Below are 24,335 nucleotides of genomic sequence, written 5' to 3'. Positions count from 1 at the left end.
CGTCCACAGTTTCCTTGTCGACGCGAAGGGACAAGCAGCCCGCAAAGTCTTAGATCTGAACTCATACCGCGGTTGTGGCTTGAAGGCCGCATGCAAGTTCTTCAATATTTATATAGTATGTGTTAGTACGAGATCGCGCTATCAACTTATTGGCCTAAAAGTAATCTTTCTCGATGAAGTCGATTGATTAGGACAAAATAGTATCCCTGCAGAACCGTACATGCACCTTTGGATGCCGATCGAATGTTGTTACAATACGAAATACTTGAAGGCCACACGCAATTGACTCACCTACATTTTTTGCTCCCACCCTTTTGTAGACTGATCCTCTGCCTCTGGGGAAGTGCTCACATCAACTAGAATTTGGATGGAGCTTCCCAATGGGTTAGAGCGTTTGCGAACCAGAAAGGGGAAAAACCCATCCTCCAAAGTTGTGAAGTGAGCCAGGACAATAAGACAATAGGTTTCATGGGCCAAGCCAGCTATCAGGCAGTGAGTGGGAATCAATCCTGAAAGAGAGAAGGTGTAGTGCATTAAGCAAAGTACCTATTTTATTCGCTGAAAAATTGGCTTTATCAGACCAATCCATTGGAAGAAGCCTTCCATCAAAGGTCAGTGGTCTAGGCCGCTTTCCTTGACTTTGAGTTGTCTGTCATTCTTCTTTTTCGTGACAAAAGGAGGGTAGACTGAATCCGAGACACATGGGTTCTTTTGCTTCCTTCAAAGAACTCATCTGATCGCCTCTAAAAGGAAGGGCATAGTATCCAAAATCTGCCACCGTCACCACCTCAAAGGAAGGAATTGGTCTTTGGCTTTGAGTGATCCAATCATTGGTGAATCGGTGAAGTGAGGTAGAAGGAAAGGACCAAACTCGACCTGGGAATGAACAGCAAGAAAGACTGGCGCCGATCAGCGAAGGCGAACCCTTCAGTACATCACGTTCAGCCCTCCCTCCAAATCCCATTTGTTTTATTGAGGAGGGTATATATGGTGGACTTTTTTTAGAAGATAAAGTAGATTATCATTTCTAAACTTTGTCAAATTTAGGTAAACTAGTTATCATAAGTAAGATATGTAATGTGTTATTATTAACATAAATATTAAATAGAGAGACCATTTATATTGACATATTAGTTGTTTTTATGAGGTAATTGAATAGAGTTATTCACAGAGTATATAGATATGACCCTTTATCATGACAAATAGATAATTTGGGAGTTGGATTCATTACTTAATCGGACATAAATAAAGGGAATACGAAAACTCTAGTTTTAGAGTAGTATATTTAAGGATGTTATTATATTGCTAGATGATAAACAAATAATAATGTCTAGAGCATGATTATATTAGCATTTATATAACTATTGACTTACATGTTAACTTATGACTAGAAGTTTTTGAGCAAATCTTTTAGAATAATGATCTTGATCTTAATAATTTTAGTAGTATATAAGAATTTGCATTTGAGGTTTAATGTGAAGATATATGATTTGGAGATAATGATATATGATGGATAATTCTATTATAGTATGTAAAAATTTGATCTATTAGCCCCTATTCACTTCAGGAATAATTTTTTTCTTATTCTGGAATACAATTCCTTATTTTTGAATAACAGCTAGACATCATAATAACTCTATTCTGATACCACACATTAACTCAATTACTAATTTATTCTTGATATCTATTTTATCAACCTATTTTATATCAAATCAAATGGTATATATGATAATTTTATACAAAACAAAACACCAATTTCTTATATTTCATTCACTTTATATCATATCAAAGGTAATTATTACATTCTTATTTCTGAATATAAGTGAATATAAGAATAGTTATTTCTAGAATAAAAACTTTATTTTAGGAATAACAAAGAGGAATGTTTATTCTAGAATTGATCTTATTTCTACAGATAAAATGAGGTTTTATTGAATTACAAAATTAATGATATAAATTAATATCTAAAATAAAAGAGAAGATATTACTAGTGAGGTCGGATAATTAGTATTTTTAGACGTCTTGTTATCTATATGAATTAATTGGTTTTAGTTGCTTTGTCGGCAAATCATAAAAGCATGAATATTTGAGAGATTGATCCTAGTAGCTTTATATTTGTGGTTATGCTGTCATGGGTATGATCCCATGTAACAACAGAGAATTATTATTCTTTCAATGCCACAACCACATCAATCAACACCTGCCCAAGCACCAAAAAACTGAAGCACAGATGACCTTAAAAAGAAAGGAAGGAAAAAGTATAAGATGAAACGGAAAGAAGGAAAAGCGATGTGCATACATGATATACCTATAACCCTGCTTTCTGCTTGTACTCATTCCCATGTCAATATAGCTGTTCTCTAGCCTGTAAAATGTGCAGTCTGTCCAAAAGATATAATATATTAAAATGTTTGTTTGATGTGCTGTGCTGTGCATATTGTGCCTTATTTTTATAACCTGTTTGTGATGTAATCATGGAATCATAAATAATTCACCTTCTTTCATTTGAATATGCAGAAGTTAATCTATCTGATACTTCCCTGTCCTCCAAATTGAAAGATGTACCTACTGAAGATATTATTTCCTTCCGTGAGGTGGATATCATTACTCCATCTCAGAAGCTATTGGCCAAGCAATTATCATGTGATATTGTTCAAGGGAAAAGTCTGCTTGTTACTGGTAAGTTTTTCAGTCACTTTTATTTTCCTTCATTTGGATGTCATTAATCTTATGTACTTTCTTTGTTGTTTATGATCTTGAAGGTCCTAATGGTAGTGGGAAGAGTTCAATTTTCAGAGTCCTTAGAGATTTATGGCCCATTGCTACTGGAAGACTCATCAAGCCCTCTGAAGGGGTATTCCATGTTCCTCAGCGGCCGTATACTAGTCTGGGGACCCTAAGGGATCAAATCATATACCCTCTTTCACGTGAAGAGGCTGAGCTAAGAATGCCTTCATTGTTCAATACAGGTAAAAGACACTTCTTTTTAACATAATCGCTTAATTGATTGTAGATTTATAAAAGGGAACTTGAAACGTGTTTGGTTCAGTGTGCATGACAGCTCTTTCTTTTTTTGTTTGTGTTGTTTAAAATTTGTAACATTTTGTGTTATTCACTCGTGACTGAAACCCTTGGCTCATTAAGCATTTAACTATTTTCGGCTGCACTAGCAGTATGAAGAAAGAGAATTGATTTTCTGGAAACTAATTTCAGGAGCACATATAATTGCTATGTGTAATAGTTACACATAGCAATATATGTGCTCCTCTAGAAAAATAGTAATATTGTATTCTGTTGGATTTTTTTTCTGGGTTCTTGTTGCAATAATATTTACTTTCAATGAGCCTAATTCTTATGATGCATGGACTTAATATGCCTCTGATTAAAATTTCTGAGGTTTTAGTTAGAAATTTGAGGAAGTACTTTGTGCCTTTGTGGTATCAGATATCCAACAATTGGTGCAGCTCCTTTTAGGATAGGGGCGGAGTGATTTATAATGAACAAAGATATTTTGCTCATGTTAGGTTTCTCTTTTCTCCCTTTTCTCAACAAGATGGTAAAAATCAAGCCATCGAGGTTTTTGTTGTGCCTTTATATAAATTTTATGCAGAAAATCTTCTCCAACTGAAAATTAATGAGTCTAATTTTAATCCTACACTGCTACTCAATAATCGTGATTCAATTGATAATTTATCCCAGCAGTTCAAGGATTTAGCTCCATGATATTTCACAAAGATTTCTGCCCAGATTTCAATGATTAACAATTGGTGATTTGAACTTCAGAAAAAACAGTAAGTCATTGGGTCCTGAATATTCCTTTGGTCCAACGATGGTCTGTTTGCCTTTTAAGTCCGCTTTCTTTAAGAAAGTAATTATTAATGGTTCATGCGTTTCTAACTGCAATGTGTGTAACTTATATGATGATCTCCTTTTATAGGGTTGGATTGGTGCTAGGTCAGGTTTGAATCTGATCCATAAAGTTCCTTTTCCACTAAGAAACCCTCAATGTTGTCCTGTGACCCCTCTCTTCCTTTCTATCCCTCTCTTTTCCTACCTCCATCGCATCTCCTCCCTCCATTGTCTTCTTTCCCTATGCTGCTTCCCTGGTGTGGCTCCATTGGGACAAAAGTGTCAGATGGTGCAAGGCTGTCTCATCTTGTGCCTTCAAGTTTGCAGTGCAACTTTTCTTGCTATATTTGTAATATTTGATGAGGGCAATTTAAGTTTCTGCATGATCTACTGTCTGTTTTCTGGTTTTAACTTTTAGGTGGTTGGCAAATCTTCATTTCTTTTAAGCATTCACCTAAATGTAAGCACTGCAGAAAATGATTTTTTTTTCTTTTATGCAGTGAAGTAATTGAAAACATTGCATCTTGTAGAAAATGTCAAATGCGGTAAAGATATTTGTATTCTCCTTTTGATATACAGAAAAATTCTAGAAGTTTCATGGTAAGGAGTTGATTTTTGACCCAAACATGTTATGACTTTTGACTTCTACAAATGCCTTAGATCAAGATATTCAGATATCTGTGCAGCTTATACTTGAAATAACACACTTACCTACTGGTAGAACCAGAAATTGTAATTTTGGCCTATATAGGAAGCTTATTCTCGTGTGTCTGTTAAGAAAGATCAGGTCTGGCAAGGATAAATTGTTCAACATGTTTTGGTTTGCTTATGAGATGGACCATGTTACTTGATAAATTATATCATCTGGAGTATTCAAGTGATGGGGAGAGAAGTAGGAGACGGAGAGGAAGAGAAGTAGGAGATGGCGAGGGAGATGGGAGATTAGGGTGAGGGTGATGAGCTGTATATGCATGGAATCGAGATGATAAGAGTAGAAGGGGCACGAAGAGGGTATGCTTGTCTTTTCCAGAAAGAGGTAGTTTATGTTTTTCGATCACTGAGAACAAGAGGTAAACTAATCCATTCTGAAAATGACAATATTGAGAGAACTACTCAAATGCAAGTATTTCTATTAAATGGTTTTTTCTTTTATTGCAGTTCTGGAGATGCCTTTATTTATTTTGCTTCATAGTTACATTATCATGCTAATATAGGTAAAAGGTCTGATGCTTCTCATCTCCTGGATGCTCACCTGAAGACTATTCTAGAGAATGTTCGATTAGTTTATCTTCTCGAAAGGGAAGGATGGGATGCTACTCCTAATTGGGAAGATGTCCTGTCTTTAGGAGAACAGCAAAGGCTTGGCATGGTCAGTAAATATTTTTTAGTGTTATCTTGAGTAAATCAAGGAACCCATCTCTCTACTCTTCTTACTCCTATCCTATATTATATTCTTAAAGCTAATACGGATGCTTGTATTATTGCAGGCTCGTTTGTTTTTCCACCACCCTAAATTTGGTATCCTTGATGAGTGCACTAAGTATGCTGCTAACTTTAAAACTGCCAATGTTATTGTTCTTCTGGATTAACGACCATTCTTATTCCTGATACACTTCTTTGTTACAGTGCAACAAGTGTTGATGTGGAAGAGCATTTGTACAGACTGGCGAACAAAATGGGTATAACAGTAATTACCTCATCCCAAGTAAGTAAAGACAGTAAATATCATATTTTCATAATCCAACTAAATTCTGATCACACTCTGATCTTCTGTTGTTTTTATTCATTTTTACCTTGCTTATAGCGGCCAGCACTCATACCCTTCCATTCTTTGGAGTTGAAACTTATTGATGGTGAAGGCAGGTGGGAGTTATGTGCAATCAATCAGTAATATGCTAAAATTCTTCTGGTGGAGTTCGATTACTCTGGCCCGTACAGGAGCAATTCTGTCTCCACACTCCAGGAAGCTAGTAATTCCTGTGATTCAACTAGAGATTAGACTTAAATAAACCAACAAGGTGAAGCCTGATGCATAATGTTTCCAGATGCATGCTGAGAGGAGCATCCTCATGTTTAAAATTCTTGGTTGCAGTGGCAGATCTTTATTCGTCTCTATTTTTGGGATAGAAGAAAAACAGTTAACCATTAATGGCTTAAACTGAAGGGTCAAGAAGTGGAATCACGAGTCTATATAAGAAAAATGGAACACAATATCCGAGCTATATAGGCAGACTGAGTAGTGTTGTTGTACATAACTCATATACACATTACTGTGCAATTTTTTGCATGCATCAATCCGACCTATCGATTTCTTGTTATAGTGTATAAAATAAGCTGGCGAATTTGGCCACATGAAACTAAAGCAGTTGCCATTTGTATTGCATGAGAAATCTCCTGTAATTGCAAAATATCGAGATTCCAATCTTCCTGTTCTTCTCTTTTCACAGTTTTGATTGAATTGTGTGAAGGCTTTGCCCTGATCATATGTTTCTTATAAATATGTACTTAATTTTTTTGGTTTTTTTTTTCTTATCTCTGTTAGCCCTTTCCTGGTTTAAAGATATTCAAAAAGATGATATGGTTTGCAATACAAGATAACATTTATGTTTTGAGGCAGAGTGACAAGTTGGGTCTCAGCTTGTTTAAGTAATGCTATCTAACGGCTATTTCAAGTGAGATCAATATTATGAGTTCAGTACCCTCATTCCCTTACTCTTAAAAAAGAAGAGATAAATGTTCTCTCAACAAAAAGGAAAAAAAAGGAAACAACGAAAAAAAAAAGGAAACACCGATTATAGGAAGAAAACAGTATGCCCAAAAAGGAAACAATGAAGAAAAAAACATTATATTTATGCAATGATTATAGAAAGTGGGGTTCCCATGGTAGCATAATTGAGTCCAAAACTAGTTTACATTATTTGGGTTCAGTTTCTGCACAGGATTGGAATTTTTTATTTTTTTTGTTTTTTTTATGGATTATATGATGTGATTCGGGCTTGATCCGGTCATCTCATAGGAGATATTGGGTCACTGGGTCAAGTGTGCTTATCTAGGATTAGTTGTTTAATATTCTAGCCTTATGTTCTAGTGGTTGAATGTCGATCAATGACGTTGAACATGAGAGCAACTTTCATTGAGGCGTTCAAATGCTTAACCAATGATGTTTGAACGCTCTTCATTAAAGTGTTTGAATGCCCAGTCACTGGTGTTTGAACATTCCAATCTGAGAGTAGTCTTTATCGAGGCATTCGAACACTAGGCTAACAACGTTCGAATGCCCAAACCTAAGAACAACTTTCATCAAGGCGCTTGAATGGCTAGCCAATGGTATTCGAATGCTCATCCAATGATGTTTGAATGCTCAACAACGGTGTTTGAACACTCAGATGCCAATTCAGCTAGACTAGGATTATTTCAATTATTTGTTTGGTTTACAGCTTAATTAATTTTGATGTTAGTAGGGTAAGCCTCCAAATACATGCATGGAAGATAGCCACTTTTAGATCATTGAAGAATATTGATTATTTTTTACGTTCTCCTACCTCTCAACTTTTTCTCGTCTCCTACCCTCCTTCCTTCTCATTCTCTAAGGAGGTCACCCTACTAAGGTCATTGTCCTCCTCCCTTCATTGACTACGCCCTAGACACCTAGGGCCGACCTTCTCCTCTCTCCTCCTTTTATAAATCAAAGATCTATCCACACCATCACCATTAACCCATCTACCTCTACCTTCTAGATCTCATCATCTTTACCAGTCTTTTTTTTACTAATTTAGCCCTAACAAATCTTAAAAAGACTATTGTGTCCTAAAAACATCATGCATCACCTATGTAATTTATGCGTGTCATTTATGTAAAATGTATACTCTAATTTTCAACAATATACATAACAAGATTTAAAAATGAAAGACCACATATTTCCTATGTAATTTATATGCATCGCCTGTGTAAAAGGTACGCTCTAATTTAAAAAATATCACGTATCACTTAATGTAATTTCTACGCATCGTTTACGCAAAAAGTACGCTCTAATATTCAAAAATATAGTCATTGAGATTTAAAAAAAATGTCAATAATCACTTATGTAATTTATATGCATCGCCTATGCAAAATATACGCTCTAATTTTTAATACTATGTGCACTGATATTTAAAAAAATATCACGCATTACTTATGTAATATATACGCATCACTTATGCAAAATATACACTGTAATTTTTAACGATGTACGCATCGAGATTTTAAAAAAAACGCCACGCATCATATATGTAATTTATATGCATCGCTTATGCGAAAGATGTCCTCTAATTTTTAACAATGTGTGCATCAAAATTAAGTAGTTGGGTTGGGTTAGAGAAATGATAAATTAGTCTAAATCAATATAAAAAATGCCTGAATTTCTACCAATTAAAAAACTAAAAGGCTTTTTTACTGCAAATCGCCCAAAAAAACTCATTAATTTAAATCTTTTTTTTATAATGTATAATTTTGAACTTAGGTTTATGTTTCAAACTTACGTCATGATTTAGAGATTATAAACTGTAATTCTAACAAACAAATTCTTGAGACCTGTCTGGTTTTTTATTTATAACTATTTTTCATAATTATCTTATAACTTTGATATTTTATACCTAAAAAGTATACTCGATATTCTATAACTTTCATATACAAATATATTTTTATAAATATATTTTAAAATGTAGACGTTACTTATGTGCAATAGGGCCCACAAATTAACTCTTCGTAGTTGTTTTCCTAGCTAACATCTTCTAGACATTGGTTCACCTTTTTAGCCATAATGCTTTAGCAAAATGTTCTTTTGATTTAATTTTTGTTGGGTTAGAAAGTAATATATCATCTGGCCACTTCGACCATTTTAACTATCAATAAGGTGATGTAAAATATATAAAAAATCTAACCAAATCTGCACACATAAATGCTTTGTCTTCATTGTTTCAAATTATTTCAAATGGAAAAAAAAAAATCTTCTCAAGCCTATGCTTATACCTTATGTTGAAGCAAGAGTTTCAAAGACAAATCAAAAGATACTAAAGAAAACAATCTAATTTAGCCCATATTGGAGAAGAGATGTTCCCATTTGACAAGTTTTATTTCTTTATTTTTTTAGTGAGATTTATTTGTAATCAAACTCCGTTGAAGTTATTACACACATTGGGTGTGTTTGTGGTTTTGATTTTATTTGTGAAGAAGATGGAAAAACCTTCGTGGTTTGTGGGTGAGAGATCGGGTAGATTTAGGAAGAAGTCAGTGAAGTCTTGACTTAAAGCAAAGATGGAAAAACCTTCGTGGTTTGTGGGTGAGAGATCAGGTAGATTTAGGAAGAAGTCAGTGAAATCTTGACTTAAAGCAAAGGTTATTTCGAGAGAAGAGATTTTAGGGGATAAATCTTTTGTGTAAAGGTTGCTAGCACCTTTGTAAGCTAGTGGTTATGCTTTTTAGTGCATAGTAAACTTTTAAAGAATGTGCCCTCGGGAGTGAATGTAGGCATTGGCCAAACCAATATAAATATGGGTGTTGTACTCTCTTTTTTTCCGTTGCTTATCTCATTTAAGTTTTCATAGCATAATTATATACATAAGCATATATTTATATATTTTTATTCTCGTAATTTGTATAAAGTTTTGAATTTCCCATTATCATTACAATTTATGATTATCTTGCATACTTGGTTTTTATCTTCTTATTTAGTGTGTAAACCCAATTCACTCCTCCTACATCAATTTAGAGGATAAGAATGTCAAAGCATATTGATTGTGTGTTTTGGTTGATGTTAGATTTTAATCAAAAATATGCATACTCACATTTATTTATTGTTATTATGTGGTATTGATAATGTTGTAGAATAATTTTGATAATGCTATGACATTGAATTCTTTGGTATATGTGGTAGCCTTTATTTGAAAGATAGTATAGATTATCATTTCTGAACTTTTGAAGAATTATCAAGTCTAGATGTGATACACCTCATGGGAGTCTTTTCTTACTGTACTAGTTATTTAATTCTAAAAAAATAAGGTTTCTGTATGTCGCGTTCGAATGTGGGAGGGGGTGCATTCGAATGCCTTTGCGAACGCTTGCAAGCGTTCACATTGACAGAGAATGCAATTTGTGCGCCTAGATACGCTCACATTTATAGAGAACGTAATTCGTACATTCGAATGCGTTCGACCCTATTTGAACGTGATCGATGGAAATCCACTATTTCTAAGCTTAATAACTATCATTTTTGTCTTATTTGGTTAGCCTCTTAAGGTGTCGATGGCAACAAAAAAATATTACGATGATGAATATTGAATTCTATCCCCTCTCTTGTTTCTCTACTCTAATCTCTCTTCCCCTTCGTTCAAGCCCTTGGCGTGCGCCATCTCGATGTCGATGATCTTCTAACTTCTCTCATCTGTCGAGTCCTCCCTCCTCCTTGGAATCTCTGCCCCTCCTCCCCCTTCATCCTTATCTCCTAAAATCCATAACTCATCCACCCTCATCTCCATTATTATCCCTAACCTTTTCATCACCACAACTTGTCACCACCACCATCACCCCCACTTTTACGTATTTTCGTCCCAGTTTCAATCAGAATATATGAAGGGCATAAATGCAAAAAAAGTAGATCAGGAAGTTATGGATCGACCACCCCTAGTTTCATAATATTCTGACTACGATAAAATATCTCATGAATATTTTCCCTCGGGTATGTGGGCTGCTTTTTTGCAACTGATCCAGATTGAGAGAGGACGTTCCGTTCATAACAAATGGTATCAGAGCCCGACGGACCTCAGACCTCCATTAATGGTGGAGACAAGGTTGATGGCATCAAGGAGATCAATGGAGGGCGCACCAACAACAAAAGACTTGACCCACGAAAATTCTAACCAAGGGGCCGAGCCCCTTAGTGCGGCAGCGATAAGGTTAGTCAATCGACGCCAGTGGGAATGAGCATGTTCCAAACGTTGCTGCAGTGGGTGGATGCAATGCAGAGAACGATTATAATGCCTTGAAGGAGTATGTCATGAACCGGTCAGCTTATTCATCTCCTCAACGAAGATCGGTGCCGTAAGAAGGGCTAGTGGTGGAACCACACTGAACCGACATCCCACATGCCTAGGTATGACATGTTAATGTCAATGAGCCGCGTTTACCTATTCCTACACAACATCCTCCACCCCCGGTACACAACCCGAGGCCAACAATGGTGGAACCTAAGAGGCACGTGGCTCCGGTGCGTTTTGTCGGTGAAGAAGATTGGAACTTTGACGATTATGTCAATCCTTTGGAGATGGTGTTGGACATGTTCGAGGATTCTGAGAAGGAGAGCATAGGGTTGTTGGTGATGGAGAGTATGTAGAGGAGGTCCATGGAGAGGACATGAAGGAGGGCGCAGAGGAAGATATCCAAGTTGAGATATCGATGCATCCATGGGGAGGACGTGGAGGAGAACGATGAGGTTGTTTGGATACTTCCGCATTGAGGACATTGCGAGTTGACGGACTCATTAGAAAGCACTGTGTGTACATCCTTATCAATTCCGAGAGTACACACAACTTTCTAGACGAGAGCTTGGTGAGGAAGATGGGGTTGGACGTTGAACTGATCGTGGGGTTTGAGGTTGCTATTGGAGAAGGCACAAAGCTTCGAGTAGAGAGCTTGTGCTGCCGGGTCGGTATACGGATGTAAGGACACGACATCATTGTAGACTTGTATCAATTGGCACTGTGAGGAGCGGACATTGTCCTTGACACTTAGTGGTTGCAGAGCTTATGACCATCAGATTTGATTTCGAGAGTATGTGGATGAAATTTCAGCAAGAAAACAAAGAGGTGCAGCTTGATGCGTTTGGTCCCTGCCGAGTCCAGCTATACAGCTAATGGTGGGGCTACCTTGTGCGAGTGATTGGGCCTATCTTCTTCAGTTAGGACCAGCAGAAGATGAGTCTCAAATGAGTCCAAGTACTATAATTAATTTGTCTAATTTATTGGATAAATTTGTTGGACTGTTTGAGGAACCAAAGGAGTTGTCGCCGACACGAAATGCGGACCATCGCACAGAGATTGTGCCCGGGGCTGCACCGGCCAACGTGAGAGCATATTAGTATCCAGATGTGCAGAAGAAAGTTATCTCCAAGACATAGTTCTTACTCATAGTTCTTACTCATCGCCCGTGTTATTGGTGCGAAAGAAGGACGGGTCGTGGTGTTTTTGTGTCAACTACCGGCACTAAACGCTATCACCATTAAGGACCGGTATCCCATTTCGATCATAGAGGAGCTACTGGATAAGCTTGCAGGGGCGACCATATTCAGCAAGCTTGACTTGAAGGCCGGGTATCATCAAATTAGAGTTCACCCGGTGGATGTACACAAAATCGCAATTCGGACTCCTGATGGGCACTACGAGTTCTGAGTGATGTCGTTTGACCTCACCAATGCTCCAGCAACTTTTCAAAGTCCCATGAATGATATTTCTCGGTCTCTGCTACGATGGTATGTCTTAGTATATTTTGATGACAGTTTGGTGTATAGCAGGACCAAAATGGAGCATTTGTGACATTTAAAGGATGTGTTGAAATTATTAAAGCAAAACCAGCTGAAGGTTAAGAAGTCTAAATGCCTATGGGGAGTACCACAAGTGTAATATTTAGGTCACATCATAACAGCGGAAGGAGTGGTAGCGGATCCTCAAAAGTTGTCATGTATGACAGCTTAGCCGATCCCTACTTCCACCATAGGATTGCACGACTTCTTGGGGCTGACCGGGTATTATTGTCACTTCATCGTCAAGTATGGCAAGATCGCTGCTCCTCTCACTTTATTGCTGAGCAAGGATTCTTTTAAATGGACAGAAGAAGCATCTGCAGCATTTGAAGAATTAAAAATAGCAATGACAACGGCGCCCGTTTTAGTTCTATCGTACTTTACCAAAGAGTTCGTTGTGGAATGCGATGCGTCGGGGGTTGGCATAGGAGCAGTACTAATGCAAGGAGGACGTTCCATAGCTTTTCTAAGCAAGACATCACAAAAACCCCAGCAATTGTCGACTTACGAGAGGGAGATTTTGGCAATCCTCCACGTGGCGACGAAGTAGAGACCTTATTTGATCGGTAGGTGATTTATTATTCGAACCGATTAAAGGAGTCTTCCATACTTTATAGGACACCGTATTCACACTTCGGCACAACAGAATTGGGTCACAAAATTGCTGGGGTATGATTATGAAATTCAGTACAAGAAGGGGATAGAAAATAGAGTGGCGGATGCACTATCGCGCCAACCCGATACCACTGAGCTCGCAGCCTTTATTTCTCCCACTTTTCCTTTTCTTAACAAGTTGAGGTATGCATGTACATCTGACCCAAATGTTAAGAGGTTGTTATAGAAGGTGTTGGATGATCCGAAGCGCCATCTAGAGTTGGAAAACCGAGGCGGTTTGCTACTGGACCGCAGGTGCATCTAGGTGCCCGTGAACGACGGGTTACAGCAGAATTGGAGCACTTCCACCAAACTCCAAAGGTCAGTCATAAGGGTGTTTCTTGAGTACTTATAGGAGGCTATCACAGAGCTGCACGTGGCTAGGACTAAGGCGAGACGTGAGGATTTTTATCCGTGCTTGCAAAGTCTGTCAAAGGACAAAGGCAACCACATTGAAACCAGCCAGATTACTTCAGCCTCTATCGATATCGGACCGTGTTTGGGAAGATATTTCTCTGGATTTCATATAAGGTCTTCCGCTGGTACCTAGCTACTTAGTTATTTTTGTGGTAGTTGATAGATTAAGCAAATATGCACAATTTTTTGCATTGTCTCATTTATTTTTATCTTAGTCGGTGATTGAAATTTTTATGAGAGATGTTGCTAGGTTGCATGGCATGCCATGCATGATTCTCTCTGATCGTGATTGTGTATTTGTCAGTGACTTTTGGATGGAGATTTTCAAATTGTAGGAGACTCAATTGAACCTCAGTTCGCCCTACCTTCCATAGATGGACAGCGAAACCAAGGTGGTCAATCGAGGCATCGAGTAGTATTTGCGATGCTTTGTGGGAGAGATGCCGAGACACTGGTTGAAGTTCTTATCATAGGCAGATTGGTCTTACAACACCGCCCACCATAGCAGTATTGGCATAACTTTGTTTGAAGTGATGTATGGGCGCACAACTCCGACATTACATGCCTATGACCCTGTAGCATATGCAGATCGGACCGAGATGGACTTGGCATTGATGGATAGAGACGCCATATTAAGGAGTTGTGTGCCCATTTTAAACTTGCTCAAAACCGCATGAAACAAGTTTATGATCGTAGCCACCGAGAGTAGGAGTTCAACATCGGTAGTTGGGTGTTCGTGAGGGTGCAACCATACTGACAAGTGACCCTACGTCCGATACGAAACTAGAAGTTAGCACATCGCTACTTCGGTCCGATTTGAGTGTTAGAGCATATCGGTCCGGTTGCATATCGCTTGGAGCTGCCTGAGGGGTCAAGAGTATATCCAGTCTTTCATGTTTCATTGCTGAGGGAGCAAATTGGAGATCACTAGGTCGTGGGATTGGTTCTACCCAAGCCATTGGAGAAGACAGCAGTTGTGGAGCTAGTTTGTGTACTTGCGAGGCGTCGACGACGTCATGGTACCAGATTGGAGATGGAGATCCTAGTCGAGTGGCTTGGTAAGCCATCCGACAAGGCGACATAAGAGCTGGAGACAGACATCTTGGAGTTTTCCCCAACTTTGCACCTTGAGGACAAGGTGGGGAAGCGAGGTGGGCTGATAGACCTCACGGGAGTCTTTTCTTATTGTACTATTTATTTAATTTAGAAAAAAATAAGGTTTTATATGTTACGTTCGAACGCGACTCGCGAACATCTATAGGTGTTCACATCGACAAAGAATGCAATTTATGCGTTGGCACACGCTCGACCTCGTTCGAACGCCCGCATGCGAACGCTTGCATACGTTTTCATCGACAAATAACGTAATTTGTGCATTCAAACACATTCGACCCCGTTCGAATGCAATTGGCATAAATCCACTATTTCGAGAGTTAATAATTGTCATTTTTGGCTTGTTTCGTTAGCCTCTTAAGGTGTGGATGGCAACAAAAAATATTATGATGAATGAATATTAAATTCTATCCTCTCTTATTTCTCTACTCTAATATCTCTTCCCCTTTGTTCAAGCCCTCGGCGTGCGCCATCTCGATGTCGATGATCTTCTAACTTCCCTTATGTGTCGAGTCCTCCCTCCTCCTTGGAATCTCTACCCATTCTCTACCTTCATCCTTATCCCCTAAAATCAATAACCCAACCACCCTCATCTTCATTATCATCCCTAACCTTATCATCATCACCACTCATCACCACCATCATCACCCTCACTTTTGTGTATTTGTGTCCTAGTTGCGGTCAAAATCTGTGAAGGGCCTAGATACTAAAAAAAAATAGATTAGGAAGTTACGGATCGACCACTCCTAGTTTCATAATATTCCGACTACAGTAGAATATCTGGTGAATATTTTTCCTCAGCTGCGCGGGCTGCTTTCCTGCAACCGATCCAGATCGGGAGAGGACATTCCGTTCATAACAAGGTGGTTATTTATTTGAAATGAGATATGATGATTTTTTTCACATGAATATTAAATTGGGTATTATGATATTATTTTGATGATAAAACTAGAGAGATATTTAGATAAAATTATATATAGAGTATATGATAGATATGACTTTGTAATATAACCGACAGATTATTTGGTAGTTGGATTAATTGCTTTATAGGATGGTAGTGAAGGTAATACGGAGGACTATGATTTTTCATATAAAGTGCATTGATAGATGTTTATTATATTGCTAGATGATAAACAGATAATGATGTCGAAAGTAATTATATTAGAATTTAGATAATCATTGATAGGTTGTTAAGCTATTATAGAAAGTTTTTGAGCAGATTTTCTTTTAGGATAATGATGTTAATCTAAATAATTTTAGTGATCCACAAATTTGCATTTAAAATTTTAGATAAATATATCTGATTGAAAGATAATGATTACATAATTGATAATTCCATTATAGTTTATTAAAATTTGATCTCTTAATGAATTGAAAAGTTGAGGATGTGAATTGATCTATAAGGTAAAAAATAAGATATACTAATGAGGTTGGATAAATGGTATTGTTGAATATCTAGCCATCATATGAATTAATTGGTTTAGTTGCTTTATTGGCATATCACATTAGCATGAATAGTTTGGGAGATTGATTTTAGTAATTTTCTAGTTCATAGACAGTATTTTTATGGATTTACCTGAATTATGTGTATGTAATTTTTAGATCTAGTATGATGGATTAGTAAATACTTGGAACTTTATTAGTTATATATTGATATGCTGATATTATTAATTATATGCTAATAGTTGCTGGATATGGATTGGTAACATGAACTGAGTATTATATTATCGAGTTATTAAAAAGATTGTTGGATTGCTTATTGTTAAATTCATAATTATCATACTTGTCATGCCCAACTTATTAAATGTTAATATTTTTTTAACTAATTAATGTATTTTAGTTATATGTAAACCTTTGATCAATTGAATCTCATTTAATCACTAAAAATGGTCAAATTTTAGCTCAAACCATATTTAAACTTAGTTAGTTAAGTTAACTAGACAATATTAACCAACTCAATCTAACTCTCATCTCTCAAGTCATGATTAAGTGAAACCAAAATCTACTAATCATTTTCTTCCTTATTTAAATTTGAACGAGTCAAAATTCATTCAATTTCCATTGAGCAACAAATTTTCAATAATCAAATCTCTATCAAGTTATAGAATTTTATTAAGAGATCTTTACCTAATGCAGTATATTTTCAGCTCCAATTTAGCAACAAATTTTAGCAATAATTGCATCTATAAATAAATTTCAAAATATTATTTGAGTATCAATTTCCAGCTAAGCCAATTACCCACCTATTACAGCAAATTTCCAGTAGATTTCATACAAAATTTCACCAGATTTTATGAACATTTTTAGTAGATTCCAAGCATAACCAAAGCATATTTCCAGCAGATTTTTCTGGGTCCAAGAAGTCTATATATAGAGGGATTGAGAGCTAGAGAAAATATTTTTCTTGTATACTTTCTGTTCAATTTTCAAAGAGGAGTTATAGTTTAAATTCCAGAATTTAAACTTGCAACTGTTTTAATTCAATCGGCAACAATAGAGTTCATTTGAAGAAATTTCAATCTTTGTAAGTCAACAAAGTTCATATTTTGATTTTTTTTTTTTTTAGCGTAATCTCTTGTTTTTGGATTTGGACTTTAATGGTTTTTGAAAAAAGTAATCTACAACTCTTCGGTGCTAATCTCGTGTTTATTTTTATTCAAGTTGTATTATTAATTACTATAATGAATTTCTAATTTTCTAAAGGTTGAGGATGAAGCTTGTTAATAACATATTTCTTTTATTCTAAATTTCATATGTGTTCTCAATTGCTAAATAAGTTTTTCTTTCTTTTACTTTAAATTTGTTGTTTAGAATTTATATATTACTTGTTTTTCTTGAAAAGGATACATCTAATTATTAAAATTCTTATTCCATATTTTTCTATAAATGAAGGAAGAACTTAACTTTTATGAAAATTGAATTGCTCATTCAAAGATAATCTTTCCATCCACGGGTGATTGATTTTTTAGTGAATCGTAGAAAAAGAAGAGATTTAGGTTAGCTAATAGAAATGTGTTATCTACAAAGTGGATTTTAAGACCTTATTTCTCTCACGCTTAAATACTTTGGGTGTAGAGGAGAGGAACTATCGATGGAAAAATTAGTAGAAATTCTATCATGTATATTGCTATAGGTAGTTTGAATTTAACCATTCAAATATTGCTGGTTAAGAATGAAGATAATGTAGGGAATTAGAAGGTTATATAAATTTTATTTGATATTACAATATGATTAATAGTGGTATGTCAGTTTTGATCAACTGTATGTTATTTTGAAAAATGTATTATAAATACAAACTGTGGTTTAATAGTCTTATATGAATAAGTATGATATCTTATATTGATTTGCTTAATAAATTATATAATGGTTTAAGAATATGAGTAGTGCACTTTTAAATAAGAGATACTATTGCTTAAATTCTATGATGACATCAGATGATGGTGAATATATTTAGGTTAGTGACATAATTTGTTTAGAAAAAGAAACATGAGTTAAGTATTTTGAATGTTCTTAAATAATATGTATTTTTTTCTTTCTACCTAATGCTAGTGTTAGTATTGAGGGATGTTCCGTTGAGCATGTTTAGGTATTAAAATATACATTCTGTAAGTTGAGGATAACTTACATAAATAGGTCGTATTGTATTATCAAAAGTGATTATAGTATTACATTGTTATATAATTGTAGTTAATCTAAGAAGGGATATATTTGGACAAGTTTAGGCGTTTTGGAATAGGACATGATATAGTTAACAGATGGCATACCTTCCATATTATAGAATTAGAGTACTCAATTATTGTATAAAGTGGTTCTTTCTTATGGAGCAATATTATTATAAATATTTTTCTGTAATTGATTTCTATAGAAAGGTAGTGCAATTATCTAGTTGACCTAGATATGTGTATCTAATTCTTATGCTAGATTATTTAGAGTTGGGTAAGGTTAGGAGTTAATTGGTAAAGATAGTAAACGAAGTAACAGTTATGGATCTAAAATAATTATATGAGACAATTATTGATTTGGTTAGAAGAGCATGAAACTAGGAATGTTGACCCTACAATACGAGTATAATCTGAATTTCGGGGTCGAATTTTTATAAGGGGGAAAGAGAAATGTAATGACTTAGCCTTAAAAAATAATATAAAAATGAAATAAAATTATTAGGCATGACGTGGTCCGACTTGTGTGCATACAGTCAGCTTGCACACTAAACGCGGGGGGGCCACGCACCTCACAACTGCTGCCATAGCCAACCAGGTGCTGCCAACTGGCCATGGCGGGCCCTACTACCGTCGCAGCCAGCTTTCCCACTTGGCTGCGACCAACTGGCCGCCAAAACCAACTCTCCTACCGCCTCCTTCTCTCTCTTGGTCTCTCTCCCACTCTCCTCTCTCTCTCTCTCTCTCTCTATCTATCTTTATCTTTCTCTCTTGCTCTTGCCGCCTCCACCGCGGGGCCAAGGTGAGCTCCCTCCTCCTCTCTTCTCTCTTCCTTTTCTCTCTCTTTCTTCTTTCTCCTCTCAGCTTAGTTGGACCTAAGAGGTCGGTCGCTGGCTGGTAGCAGCCGAGCCTCTCCCCATCGGCCCCAGCCAACAGCCAAGCCCCTCCCCATCGGCATGTCTCCCATCCCTTCCTTCTCTCCTTTCTTTCTTTCTTCTTCTTTTCTCCTTCTTCTTCCTTGGTTCCTCCTCCTCTTTTTGCAATAGTGCTAGGCCAATGGGGATTGTAGCAAAGTGGACTGCCTTTTCTTTTTCTTTTTCTTTTTCTTTTTCTTTTTCTTTTTTTCTTTTCTGTTAATTATATATTTTATTTCTAATGTTAAGGAAAAGTAGTTTATTTAGATAGTTAATTATTTTGATAATTTACACTCGCTAGTATAATTATTAGCTAAGTTTTTTAGTATAATAATTTATTAATTATAAATATAAATATTTGCATATAAATTTATCTATAGTTTACCCATTGTTTATTAGAGTAATGCATATAGTTATATTGATAAAAATCTTATATTCATGTTTCTATAATTATTTTTAGCATCTTATTATTGTCCACTATTTTTTCTGATGAAATATTAAGTTTACATATTAATTTTATATAACTAGATAATGACTATTTTACATATAGTTAATGATTAATTAAACATTAAATAAGAGTAAGAATCACAAAATAATTATTGATAAGACTATGTTTATAATTATATTTTTCTAAATCATACATATATATATATATGGTCATTGTTTATTGTATAGAAAAAGAGATAAATTATTATATACTTACTTATAATTAGCAAACTAAGATTCTTATCAAATAAATATAAATTATAGTAATAGTATATCAATATTATCACAATTAAATTTATCATATGAATCTATCATATCTTACTCGAACGGAATGGATTATAATCAGATAAACAATTAACTTTATATTACCTAAACTTTTTCAGATCCCGAACCTTTTATTTGAGATCTTGTGGATACTGTTAGCGATAAGTTGACACTTAGTTGATGAACATGAGGGACATGTGTCTTATATCTTCTAATCAGTATAACAACCCAGAAAAATAAATAAATAAAATAATAATAAATAATGTAATAACCTCAAAAAATAAATAAAATAATAATAATAATAATAATGTATAAAATAAATAAATAAATAAGAGACAAAAAGAAAGAAAGAAAAAATAATAAATCAAGTGTAAAAAAAAAAAAGGATAAATAAAAGTTTGTGGGCACGACGTGGCCGGCCTCGTGCCCAAGCAAGCTGCTCATGCAGCTTGCGTAGTGTGGCGCGACGCGCCCATTGCTGCTGCCCCAGCCAACCGGCCGCGGCCAGCTGGCGCGGTGGGCCCCGCCGCCGCCGCCGGAGCCTCCCTCCCCACCTCCTCTCTCTCTCTCTCTATATTTTTCTTCTCCCCACTCTCTCTTTCGGTCTTTCTCTCTCTCCTCCTCCCCTCCAACTCTCTCTCTCTCTCAAACTTTCTCTCTCTTTTTCCTCGTGCTGCCGCCGGCCTGCCACCACCGGGGTAAGTTTCTCACTTTCCCTCTTCTCTCTCTCTCTCTCTCTCTCTCTCTCTCTCTCTCTCCCTTGGGCTCGGGCTCGTCGGAGCCGAGCCGCCGGCGAGAGGCCGGCCGCTGGATGGCCACCAGCGGCCGGTCCCCTCACCTTCTCTCTTTCTTCTCTTCCTCTTCTATTCTTCTTCTTCGTTTCTTCTTCCTTCTTATTTCTTCTTTCTTCTTCCCATCTCCTTTCTTCTCCCTCAGCTCTCCTCCTCCTCTTTTTGCACAGTGCTGGGCTCGGCCCAGCACTGTTGCAGAGCATTGGTGGCATTATAAATTTATTTGTTTTATTTTAATTATTTTATTTATTTAGTTAGGTATTGCTCTTTTAATTTATGTAGATAACTTATTTAGACATTAATTATTTTAATAATAATGCATATTCTTCAACATGATGATTATTAATTATAATTAGTTTAATTAATGATTAACTAGGTTATAAACTATTATGCATAAATATATGTAATACTTATATTTATTTAATTATGTATTTATATTTCTATTAGACTAATAGATAGTGTTGTAAGTTATAATTATTAAATTTATGTACTGATATTCATAATATATGCATTTTAAGTAATCTTAACAATTTATTATATACTATCGTGTGTGTAGAATAAGATATTAGTCTTATTAATTAATTAATTATTTTGCATAATTAAGTACATACTATATAACTTCTGCTTAATTAAGATAGAGTAAGAATTATAAAATTTATTATAAAATAAATCTTGTCTATACGTATATCTTATTTATAATTATTCAGCTTTTATTTTATAATTACATATCTAGAATATTTTAATTAAAAGAAACAAATTTTTCTCCTTATATTATAACTAGTATTTTAGGATAATAATATAATTATAGCGTTTAAATCGTATATATAATATAAATCTAATTATGTAATCAAAAATAAAAAGAAGTGATTCTAAACCTAATAAACCTTTATATTTTATTTGAATTAATTCTAATTAGATAAACGGCTAACTTCATGCTACTTAAATATTTTCAGACCCCGAATCCCCTTATGTGAGACCCCGTGGACCCTGACATTGAGTTGATGTCTGACTGGCGGACGTGAGAGTTGCATGGTTCGTGTCTTCTGATCAAGAGTGACTAGTCTTATCCCCTAAACACCTTTCTCAAATTAGGATATATTATATATTATGTACATGCATGTTTTGGCCTCCAGCATGACTATATGATTTTATATAGAGATAATTGCAGATAAGCATATTTTATCATGTATTTGATTAGGCTGATCTGGGATATTGATATATAGAGATGATTGGAGATGATTATACTGTTATGGTTTTATGCCGAGATGATCTCTAGCATGAGTGTACATGTGATAGACTAGCAGGAGTATGTATGTGTTAGATACATGGTTGGAGTCTACATTACATCATTTTTCTTTTGGCTTCTCTACCACCTAAATTCCTAAGTTGCATGATCTGTTGCAGTACTGGATATATGCATATGATTTATCATGTATAGAAAATCATGAAAATAGTTATGTATAAGGATGTGATGTGATGGCTAGAACGGTATCTAGTCCGGACTAGTATTGGACATACTCTTAGCGTATGACAGAGTATGGTGATGGCTGATGGTTGTACTCTTAGCGTATTATAGGGTACAACTATCATTGATATACCCTTAGCGTATGGTAGGGTATAATTACTTTCTTCTGAGATACCCCTTATCGTATGGTAGGGTATGATTTATCTACAGAGATACTCTTAGCGCATGACAGGGTATGCTCTGAACTTATGACATAATGTGTATCGAGTTTGGGGCCGAGTACTATAGTCCAGCATGGTGGATGATATTCAGAGTTGAGATGGATGATTGTGATAGTGAGAGATATGTGGATTATATCTACCTCTGACATGTACGATTATCTAGTGATCGGCATGCATCATGCATTATCATTGATGTGACTAGTATTATTGGATCATAATTATTATACATGATATGATATTATATTCGGTGATGTTATATGGTAATTTCATCATGTTATATATTTTCGATTGAGGATATAATATGGTCATTCATGATAATTGATTTCATTCATATATAAGTCGTTGAGGATACATATATATATATATGCTCATACATGGCATCATGCTGCTTTCTAATTCATATTATCCAGTACATGATTTACTCTCTGTTTGACATCTCTGATTCGGGGTAAGGTCTATTCACTGAGCCTTTTGCTCATGACTATCTTTTTATTTCTTTTCTAACCCCCCAGATATTATAATACGTGATAGCGACTTTAGATATCCTGATGAGATATTTTAAAACAAGGATGAGGTGAGCTATAGACGTGAAGCGGTACAGAAGATAGTTTAACCAAACATTAAGTTCTATCGTTGTTTATTAAAAATTTACCTGATGATTTGTATAGTATATGTCAGATCATAGAGCACTCGTGTATCAGTTGTTTAGTTGTATCTTGATGGTTTGTTGTAGCCTGTATGGGTTCTGCCAGATTAGGTAGTGGTCTAGTGTATATTATTATGGACTTTGATATTCATATTTTAACAAATTTATTTGGTTGATAATATGATTTATTTGGTGTTGGATTATGTGAGTATGAATATGTTAATAGGTATTATTTGATGATGTCATGATTATATGTGCACATGAGTGTATTTGTGCATGATGGGCCTCGCTCGACTTGTTGCGTGCGCCACACGTGTCGTGTGGGCGCGTGGGCATGCATGTGCCCATGCCAGATAGGGGCGTTACAATTTAAATGTGATTAGTCTTACCTCCTAGAGAGGTTTCCCATATTAGGATATATTATGTTTATATGTATACACATTATGCTTTAGCTTTCTATATAATTATATGATCTTATATATAAATGATTTCAGTTAAGCATATTTTATCATTCATTTGATGGAGGTTAATCTTGGGTATAAATATACCATTGATATATAGAGATGATTGGAGATGACTATTATGACTTTATATCGAGATGATCTCTAGCATGAATATGCATGTGATAAATTAGCATGGGTATGCATGTGATTGATGTATGATTGGAGATTAAGTCGCATCATATTTCTTTTGACCCCTCTTCAACCTAAATTCTTAATATGCATTGACTTGTTATAGTACTGAATATATACATATGATTTTTTATACAAAAGAAAATACATAAATCTTATTAATAGGAAAGTTGATAGAAAAAACATGAGGTACCTAACTAAGCACTAGGGTTAATGGGTGCCTGATGTGATGATTATGGTCACCGATATGCAATATTTTATGGCCTATGTCTGAGGTCAGTTGAGTCTAATGTGCATAAACAATTTGATACCTATTATTCGCTAAGGATGCGTGTGGCGAGTTACTCTCATAAGATTTCTATTAATTAGTGGGTGCCAAATCTAGATGGATATTGATATACTCTTAGTATATAATAAGGTATAATTATGACTGAGATACCCTTAGCATATGGTAGGGTATGCTTTGAGCCTACAGGCAAAATGATGAGATCGAGTATCAGATGTTGACTATGCATAGTGGTATAGTATGATAATATTATTCAAAGTTGATATTGATGATTGAGATGCTAAAAAAATACATATAATTTCATTATCATCTGATATACCTGATTATCGAATAATCATTATGTATAATATATGGTTGTATTTAAAATAATAGCATGGTCATGGTTGG

General features: G+C 35.5%; 1 protein-coding gene across 1 annotated transcript in view; it reads left to right on the top strand.

Moving 5' to 3' along the window:
• LOC140775491 (ABC transporter D family member 1) overlaps positions 1–6,273 on the top strand; it is a 43,288-nt gene extending 37,015 nt beyond the window's left edge. The window contains exons 21-26 of the mRNA XM_073118827.1: positions 2,518–2,679; positions 2,763–2,969; positions 5,064–5,218; positions 5,337–5,389; positions 5,476–5,554; positions 5,654–6,273. Of these exons, the coding sequence (XP_072974928.1) occupies positions 2,518–2,679; positions 2,763–2,969; positions 5,064–5,218; positions 5,337–5,389; positions 5,476–5,554; positions 5,654–5,740 (743 nt within the window). The 3' untranslated portion in view covers positions 5,741–6,273. The remainder of the gene's footprint in view (positions 1–2,517; positions 2,680–2,762; positions 2,970–5,063; positions 5,219–5,336; positions 5,390–5,475; positions 5,555–5,653) is intronic.
• The last annotated feature ends 18,062 nt before the right edge of the window (positions 6,274–24,335 follow it).

This window comes from Typha angustifolia, chromosome 14, assembly GCF_048772165.1.
Source record: "Typha angustifolia cultivar Huaian chromosome 14, ASM4877216v1, whole genome shotgun sequence".
In the NCBI taxonomy this organism is placed as follows: domain Eukaryota; kingdom Viridiplantae; phylum Streptophyta; class Magnoliopsida; order Poales; family Typhaceae; genus Typha; species Typha angustifolia.
The sequence above is the reverse complement of the archived record's forward strand: the minus strand, read 5'-3'. Positions and strand labels throughout refer to the sequence as shown.